Source organism: Drosophila simulans, chromosome 3L (genome assembly GCF_016746395.2).
Source record: "Drosophila simulans strain w501 chromosome 3L, Prin_Dsim_3.1, whole genome shotgun sequence".
NCBI classification, from domain to species: Eukaryota; Metazoa; Arthropoda; class Insecta; order Diptera; family Drosophilidae; genus Drosophila; species Drosophila simulans.
Genome location: NC_052522.2, coordinates 14,293,971 through 14,303,596, shown reverse-complemented (window position 1 = coordinate 14,303,596; position 9,626 = coordinate 14,293,971). Strand labels below are relative to the sequence as shown.

General features: G+C 38.1%; 1 protein-coding gene across 2 annotated transcripts; it reads left to right on the top strand.

Moving 5' to 3' along the window:
• The first annotated feature begins 220 nt into the window (after window positions 1–220).
• LOC6738041 (protein phosphatase 1 regulatory subunit 3B) lies at window positions 221–9,447 on the top strand. 2 transcript variants are annotated; one of them, XM_016169554.3, is made up of 6 exons: window positions 221–687; window positions 1,059–1,220; window positions 3,667–4,032; window positions 8,168–8,374; window positions 8,440–8,752; window positions 8,813–9,447. In XM_016169554.3, exons 2-6 carry the CDS (start codon window positions 1,129–1,131, stop codon window positions 8,987–8,989), a joined length of 1,155 nt encoding a protein of 384 aa, XP_016031865.1. In that variant the 5' UTR covers window positions 221–687; window positions 1,059–1,128; the 3' UTR covers window positions 8,990–9,447. The 2 variants fall into 2 exon arrangements, with proteins under 2 accessions (XP_016031865.1, XP_016031866.1); XM_016169555.3 differs by lacking the exon at window positions 1,059–1,220.
• Window positions 9,448–9,626: the final 179 nt, after the last annotated feature.

Sequence of the window (9,626 nt, the reverse complement as noted above, 5' to 3'; positions counted from 1 at the left end):
TTACAAAACAGAAAATATGTTTATTTTAAAAAGTAACCAACCACCTTGTTTTTTCTGTTTTTGGTTTTTATATACAGGCCTCTTGATATATAACGCTTTCACATCACATTCTGATTACAGTACAAACGCTCCGCTAAAACATGTATACTTTTTAGAAGAGCATACAAACACCCAATCTCTCTCTTTTTCTCTCTCTCTTTCTGCCGCTCCGATCAAGTCTTAACGGCAAGTTGCAGCAACAAACATTTTCATTCGTTTTCGCAGCGTCGAAGCGTACGGTTCATAGGAGGAACGGAACGAAGCGGGGAACGCGACGGAAACTAGTTGCTGTTTTTTTGTCCGTGTGTTAAATAATTGACACAAGAAAATTTAGCTACACTTAAGCAAAGTCCGCGAAAAATCTATTAAAAATCGTTCGTCGTTTTGTGTGTGTGACCACGAAAAAAAGTGCCCCGATCGGAGGATTTTAATAAATTCAATTAAGGTTCCGTCCCAACGATCGTTTTTCATTGTCTGACGCTCACGCGTGATGTACAAATGAAAAAGTAAAAATTTAAAAAAAATCAAAGAAAGAAAGATCACAGTAAAATTGAAAGTGATTGACTGCACAAGAAAAAGAAAAGTTCCTTACCTCCTAGCCAGAAGTCAAAAGTGAAGCGGAAAACAGAGTGGAGATAACAATTAACGGTTAGTTGTGAAGCTAAAACTGCACAATAAACATATCATGAACATAAGAAGAGGGGCATTTGGTTTTTTGATATTTTGGGTATCAGCATCTACATCAACTTGTTTTGAATCGAACTGATTTTAACATGCATTTGGACCAAACTAACAACGTTTCGAATGTTATCTCTTATGGAAATGGTATTGCTATATTATACCATCATTAATTCCGATTCCACCTGAGATTAGCAATTAATATGAAATTTCATAAACATATATTATATATTCGGATCATGCATTCTATTTACACATTACTTTCCAATTAAACGTTCATTTATTGCCGCGCTTCGATTAGCAACAAAAACAAATCGTTAATTTTCTATATTTTTCCACAGGGGCTTCCATACCAAAGTTCCTTGTTTGTAGAGATCATTGTAATCAGCGCAGATCGAAGCCATATATAAAATGATTTCGCACAGTCCGCCCATATTCAGTCACAGTCCACCCGTTAGTTTTCTGGCGGACTTCATGAGCGGACATCCCCGTCAATCGTTGAAGTAAGTTTACAAAAGTATAGCACTCATAAATAAATATAACCAGCAATTGGTCTAATTTAACACTGAATTGCTCAAAGTGAATTCACGAGTTTCGGCAGCCAATCAAAAGAAATTAAATAGCCAAACATCATTGAAAGAGTACCAATGCTAATGTTTTTTTTTTTATGTCGGAAGAAAATATTCTTTTAACTTTCTTATCGGTTGATAAGGAACAAAAAGCGTTTTCTGATACATCATCTTTTATGAATTTAACAGCTGGTGTACGTGTTAATAAGAGAAACGATATAAATGTCTGATAACCTGAAAAACCATGTGATAGTAAGTGAATTAAACTGAGAGATAAAAATACATAACAGATAAAAATGATGAATACCCTTTGCATTAGGTGTTCTCTCTTGTGAATATTTAAACAACAATTTTGAACATTTAAATTCAGAATAAATTTCAAAATACCCAGACATAACCCACATTAACCAAATAAACAGAACGAAATGCCATAATTCCGTTTAATGAATATAAGAACTCTGTTGTTTACACAATGCAGAAAACGAATAATATCGATCTCTCGAGGGCTGCCAATATTGATTCACTTGAAACACCTGTTTCAAGTGTCGTCTATGGAAATTTTAACACCTGATCAAAGGCAGGAAACATGTCTTGCCCAATTAATTGTATTTAAACCTGAGAACTATTCGGAAACACAATGAATGCAGGCACTAAAAATATTCGTGCTAAGGCTCGTTTTTTGGTTGACAACAACAGATTGGCAAAATATGAAAAGCAAGCATTCAAGATCAAGGCAAGACAGAAAGAATACTGAACCAAAACAAACATTTCGCCGATTCTGAGGTGATCTTTTGCTGGTGGAGCCAACTGAGATTTGAAGATTCGTTCACGAGTCGGGGGGGTGACGCCAAAAATTTGCTTGGCGACAATTTGCGCGTGGGCTTGACGCAACTTTTTTTCTCAGGGGCACACACGAGCAAGCCGAAAATTTGACAAATTGGTAAAGGGAAGAAGGGTATTTAATATCTATATATACAGAGGCGAGAGCAATTGATTGAATTAAAGCAATTTGCCGCGCTTCATTTGCTGCACGCGCTGCATTTTCATCATATTTGTTGAGAGTATTTTATTTTTGGGAATGATAAATATACAATACCGAAAATTCGTATAATTTATATTCGCATATATGAGGACTTGAGCTAAAAATAAATCTATATCTAGAGTATGGCCAAGCAAAACAAACGCTACAAGAAGCGGTGAAAAACCCAATAATCAGTTAAGATTAAAGAGGTTCAGTAGATAAACGGGTGGGAGGTACTATATGCGAAAGCCCTACTGGGACCCCTACCAACTATCAACATTTCTTATCGGGGCACGTGAGCGGCATGCCTTCAAACAAACTGAGTACTCCAACCAACTCAAGTAACTCAGCTGCTAATGCGTCAACTCACTTGAAATTTCACAGCGTGATTTTACAACAGTTTAACACACCCAATACTTAGAACTACCCACGTAACTGGGTGGATCGTCATCGGAAATAATTTAATTGAATTCTTTAGGTTGCCAACTCAAGCACTAAATATGCTGATATTGTGTCCAGACAGCGGCAATTAGCCAAAAAAAAGTCGGTGATAACAGCAGAGCAGACGGAAATATTCCCATAGCCAGGCCCACGCCGAAAAAGACGTATCAGCATGCCATCAACATATGTTTAGCATGCAAAAGTCCACGCGAGCCCCATTGAACGATCCTTATCAACCATTGACTTTTAGTTTTATGAATGTCTAGCCGAAAAATTATGATAACTACAAAATGGGATGTGAACTGTGCCAAATGAGTCTTACTCATTCAGTGAGGCTCTCCGACTATACGATTTTAGAAATGACTCACTGAAGAACCCAAACAAATATGCTTCACTTTCATACTACACATTTCCCACCCACGGCAAACCCGAATTAAGTGGGGAGGTCGCGCGCAACTCCTCTTATCAGCGATGTTTCTTTATAGACAATATACACGTATCAGTAGGAGTACAAGTACAAGTACAAATACAAGTAGTACATAGGCCTCCGAACAATGAAGGCAGGCATTGAGGCAGTAAAAATTAAAGCCACCACTCTTATCAGGCCTGATAAAAGGCAGCTTAATGCGTAGATGCTTGAAATAAAAGACTGATCCAGGGGAATTTCTTTTCTGCTTTCCAAGCGAAAAAAAGAATCACAAAAAATGGTCAAAACAATTGAAAGATGGCTACCATCTGCTGATGTTTAAATATAGAAATTATATTTTCAATTAGTGGTGTTAGAGAAATATATTTTAACTGATTGCAACTGAATAGTAACGAAATTAAATTGTAAAAAAATATTAAATTCGTTTTTATAGTTTATAATTTAAATTTTGGAATATATAGAACTAATTTAATTTGCATACGTTTTTTCAGCTACAATGACGAGCCCAACAGAGCGTCGCGCTACTGCCGGCCCCAAGTGATAACTCTGGCCTCCAAAGCCATGGTCAACAACGCCTCGGCGGCGGTCCAGGGTCAGGGCCCCAGTCAGCAGAAGGCGGGTGCCACGCCCCTGGGCGTGGGCAGTCGTTCCGGACGGAGTTACCTGGAGCGAATGGCCTCGGCGCCGCTACTCACCAATCAGCCCAAATCCTGTCTCAGCCGCAAATCCTGCCTGCACAAATCCCAGAACACTACAGCCAGTTCCGCAGATCTCTCGCCGACCGACACCGATGTCACGGACAGTGCCAGTCATAGCTGTATCTGCAGCAAGGACAGCGACAGCAACGGCGAAGTGAGGTGAGTGTGCGGGCGATAAGATTACGTAATGTAGGTAACTCGATACAACGGCGCCGAAACGATCAAGAAGGCTGTAAATGCCGGCGGGCTCAGTCACACAGGCCTTCAAAGATTATGGCGCCGCACTTACTAAACCACCAACTGAACTAGATGGAACTTAGTGGTGTGAGAGCCTGGGTAATTGTGGTCAGAATGGGGTGTATCAACCTATAACAGATTCATTAAATAGTAAGATGTCAATTGAGCGGAAATCTCAAGGAAAGTCCGAGAAAGCGAAGTAACACAAGAAGCTATAGATGGTTTTCATAGGGTATCTTAATTTTTGATCGAAAGCTTATGATACAAACTTAAATCTTTAAATTTTAATAGTTTTTTTTCTGGTCTTAAAAATTGGAACATGAAAAGATGATTTCTTATAAAACTGGGAAAATACCACTTCCGCCATAATATTTTATAAACAAAGATTAATCGTTTATAAGGCATTTGCAATAGTTCTGGTAAAAGGAATAAGAAAATCTGTTGGCAGTCGAACAAATTTCCCACAGACGTCATAGCCGAGCACATGTCATTTGTTAAATAAGCAGAGAAAGTCAATTGCAGACGGCCGCCAGGCTAAACAAATGCAAAAAGATCATGAAATATACTCGAAAGTATATTTTATATATTTTTAAGAGCATGCAATTTCACAAAAACAAAATATAAATTATCTAAATGACTGTAGAAATCTGCCAAATTAAAAACACGCCACTGCATCGCGAGTCGAGAATCTGCCACCTAGTATATCTGAGATAAAAAATCGCACATTTTAAGACTCAAATGGGAATAGACTGGTATTTAGTATAGACCCCAACAGCGAGGCGCCATTATTTTCGTTTTTCCTTTCCATTTATTCGCTATATATAGGGAAGATACATTATCGATTCATATGCAGGCCATGAAAATATTTGGGTTATCGATGTCTCGCAGATACTTTGTAAAATATATATATATTTCGCTTTCAACAGGCCCTAGAAAAGATTTCCTTCTTTGCACTTGAATCTGGCATTTTGAGAAATGCCTAAAAATACACAAGCCACGAGATAGAGAAAATAATTTATACGTTCATTTGCGTCAAAGGCGCGAACACTATTTCTATTTGGGCTGCGTCTCCTAGACAAGAGATCAGGCTTAAAGCTTCGCAGCTACTCAAACGAATGCAATTACCCATAATATTATCAATGTAAACCAGACGTGTGCTTGTTGCTATTGGAGATTTTGTGTACACTTTGCGGTTGCGTATTTTGTATGCCTCGTTTTATCAGTTACGAAATCCACTGGGAAAAAATTAATTTACTAATTCAAATCTTTAGAGTAAATTAAAACTCATTTAAGTTAACACAAGAACGTATAGCAATGCAATCGAACTATTATTAGGAATTATCTTCTTTGATTTAAGAATCGAAGACCCTATTCATCACCTTCCAAAGCATATCGCAACTGCTTGTCACCCATGTAGACATTTGGCCCCACATTTTCCAATGAGTTTTGACAGCCAATGAAAGATCTTTCCTTTGTCTTAATTACCCTCCCCGAAAATCATCAAGATCAACCGCAAAACGAGGCAGACGGTTCACGTCAAGGCCGTAGAATTATTAGCATAGAAGCGTGATCGCTTTCAAGCGAAAGGCGTCATCTCATAAAAGACACAATTTTTTTCGGGTGTAACGTAACTAAAAATATTTCAACATTACAAGCCTCGGAATACGAATGCACACAAACGTAAGGTTATATATAGAGATGGGGAGATATGTCTGATGTTCATGCAAAGATCACGTGAATCGATCGGAAAAGTGAGTCTGGGGCAGATGGGTCTGATGTAAAAATGTTGGCGCACCTTTAGCCGAAAAATGTGAAAGAATTTCGTAAATTTACAAAAATTTTATTTCATTCGTAATTAAATTTATATTTATTGGTAGCGATAGAGATAGATAATTAAGAAAAACCTAATCCACGACCGAATTTTACGAGTTAAAACTATTTTCAGTCTCTTACTATTGGACTTTGAATGTGCTTAGGGGAAATTTCCGAAAAATATAAACGATAGGTATATTTGGACAAACTAGATTCTGTTGGGGGAAATAAAATAGAAAATACAGAAAATTTGGCGACATAAAATACGGAACTACCTTGATTCGTTTACAAAAAAGTAGTTCGATTGTAAGGTCAACCAGAATGACCATCAAATTAGTCAGTTGTAAAAATTTCAACAGGTCTTGCCAGAATATTTTTTTCGGACAGGTTATTGACTTTAGAAAATGAGGCAACTCGAGCAAGGTCTGCAAATTGAAAACTAAGGAAATTAAAAAGTATTTTTAAACACAATTTTCATTTACATGAACGTTTCGATTTTAAAAAGCCCTTTTGCTGCAGCCCAAACTTGTTTCTCCTGCACCCATCAACCCATCATCTTAATGCGGCTTGCATATTGAGGAGTTTACAAATTTATGGACTTTAAACCGGACCCACGAAAATAAATGCGTTCCGTAACGCATACGGATTTGTGACTGCCTTTGGGCTTTAAGAAAAGACAGTTGATAGTCGTATCTCGTTTCCCTTGGAGAAAATGTAAGCCAAGTGGAGGAAAATTAATGAAAATGTAAATGATTTTTTTATTTGATTTTTTCGGGTGATCTCTTTCAAGTTGACAAGTTTTAGGAAAGCGGTCGGTAAAAAAACGAGACCCGTCCGCGGTCTCCGGTTTCTGGTTGGCCTGTTGGGCGTTGAGACCCACCCCACACACACACCAGATAAGCGATCGCGAAGAAACCTGTTGAAGAAAATGCAGCAACAGCAGGCGCACACCGATCATGCCCTCGATGCGTGATGTCGGTAGTCGGTAGTCGTTACGATCCGATTCTGGCTGAGTCGGGTGGTACGATCAGCGATCTCCGATACACCATCACCACATCACCGATCTCTGGCAATACGGCCGGCGTTCAATTAACCGAGAGCCAGTCTGTCGATAGCCATTTCAATTGTTGGCTATTTGTACTTCTCATATATATTTAGCACTCGATGCGTTCCCGCCGACTCTCCTCCAATTTGCAGACCAAATAGAGTCTGCTCTGTGTGGGGCCATTAGTCGTAGGACTGCTCCAACTGACGGAAACTTTTCGCTTTTGGTTTGGCAACAGCGAAGAACCATACAAAAATCGAGCCCCTACCCAAGCTGATTAGCCAAAATTAGTCGCTATATCTTATCGAATTTATGGCCAACTTTCTAAATAGAACTTTTATTGGATTTTTTTTAGTAATATGAAAGTCAAAAGGGCGGAACATTGTTTCAAAGAGTTTGGAAAGTATTTAACTGCAGCAAATACAATATATTGTGACATTAAAACTATTATTGTTATCTTCATTTAAATTAGTTAAAATTTTAAAAGTCCAATGGATTTCAGATTCCAAGTAAATTTCGTTGAATAACTTATATATTTTGAATCACGAGTTATCCTCTATTTTTGATATATCTTAGTGGGTGTGTTTTTATTTACATTTAAGCAAAAGAATCGTGGGAAGAGTCGCCCAATAAAATAAAGGCAAAGAGAAAGGAAAAGCAAAAGTAGGCGTGATTTACATATAGATTAAGGCAAATCTTTGGCAAAGCCGTACGTGACTTCTAAAAATAAAACCAACAAAAAAATATACAATACACATTACTCTTTTTATGACGCAGGAAATTTTTCGGGAAACGCAAAGGAATAAAAATGTTCAGCAGAAAAGGAAAAATTATAGGAAAAGTTTCACTCAATCGCGATTGTCAAACAATCGACAAAGGTGGCAAAGGTCATCTTATATAGCAGGAGCTTTCAAAAATGGTTTTAAGAAATGCATTTGGCAAAGACGCAGTTCGCTAAACTAAAGTCAAAACAAACCAATAAAATGAAACTGTTAAGGATAGAAATAGAAATCCGCGCACAGAAAGATGCCGAGTCAATGACCACAAAGAAATAAAATAAATAATTCCGAATGGGGGGTCAAGTCAAACTGATAAAGCCAGGGTCAAATCTATATTTAATAATATATATTTTAATAATGAATAATTTGCTTATTATAAGCGATGTACTCAATGTATGGTATTTCTTTTTACTTTTTGCAGCCGTGGCCCCAAAAAGCATGTGATCTTCGCTGATGATGAGGGTCTATCGCTAACCGAGGTTCGTGTTATGTCCGAACCCTCGAATGTGCCGCCCTATTGGAGCATGAAGTTTCTGGAGCAAATTACACAGGGCCTGGTCAGCCCACATCCTCCGGATCAGTGGACAGTGGACTTCAAGCAGCCAGCCTCAGACTATCTATCATTTAGGTTGGTACCCTATTTACACAACTGTGAAGTATATACGAGTTTTCTAAATATTTGTATTTACACAGACAAAAGATAGAACGCGACTTTGTTTCCTTGGAGAATGTGATCGTCAAGGATGAGGAATCGATTGTCGTGGGCACCATCAAGGTGAAGAACATCGACTTCCAGAAGGAGATCATTGTCCGTGTGACCTGGGATGATTGGAAGAGCCAGCAGGATATCTTCTGTACATACGCCAGGGCCTATGGACCGGCTACTTGTGCTCATGTAGTCTTCGATACATTCTCCTTCAAGATCACCTTGCCGCCATCCTCCAAGCGCCTGGAATTCTGCATCTGCTACCGCACCAACGAAACCGAATATTGGGATAATAATGATGTGAGTTTGGCATCAAAATAACTCAAGAAAATATTTTACAAAATTTGTATTTACTTACAGGGTAAAAACTACACCATCAGCAAGCGATCGCCCTTCTATTACAACGCCTTGTCGCCCTATGATAAGGGTCAGAATCGCAACTCGAGCCAGCAAATAAGGTCCACCCTGACCGATGCCTTGGCCAAGGTGCAAGACCAAAATGGCTGGCACCAGGAGCCACATACGCCATATTGGTGAAATCGCCTGGGAACGGGATTGGATTTTCCTGACCCAAGCGATTGAATAAAGTTTCTCATTTAGGCCGCATGAACAGAAAGAAACAGAATTGGAACAGATTTAAAGTGTTGTAATCAGTTTTATTGACAGAGAGAGAGTCCAAAAGATTTTACCACTAACGAAACTTTTTGACCTAAGCTAATACCTGGTACAAATATCCCAATTTTAATGTGCCATTGACTTGAGGTTTACTCAATATAAAATGAAATAGGAGGGCTTATAACTACTTCTACTGAGCGAAGCCCGAATTTGTATGTCTTGTCTTTAGTCAACTTGATGGAATTTCAAAATCTATGTATAACTTTTTAAATGTTTTATGTTCGACTGTAAAGAATTTTTGAAAAAGATCGATTTATATGTTTACCTGTATGCCTGTGTGATCGTCTACATCTATATAACTGATACTAGATTTATGTTAACTAAAAACGATAAAAAAAAACCTTATAAAAATGAAAGGAGATAAATTTTTGAGGCGTGAAGCATCCAAGCAAACCATTGTTTCGAAATTTACTGCAACTGCAAAATAAAGAAAACAAAAACCAACAAAACACACATTATGAAACAACACAAGAAAAACAACAAAATTGTAGCCCTAAGT

Bases quoted from the DNA above. Each gene is read 5' to 3' on its own strand.
- LOC6738041 (XM_016169554.3), top strand. From the start codon at position 1,129: ATGATTTCGCACAGTCCGCCCATATTCAGTCACAGTCCACCCGTTAGT. The intron at 4,033-8,167 runs GTGAGTGTGCGG...TACTTTTTGCAG, and splicing joins GACAGCAACGGCGAAGTGAG to CCGTGGCCCCAAAAAGCATG. The intron at 8,753-8,812 runs GTGAGTTTGGCA...ATTTACTTACAG, and splicing joins AATATTGGGATAATAATGAT to GGTAAAAACTACACCATCAG.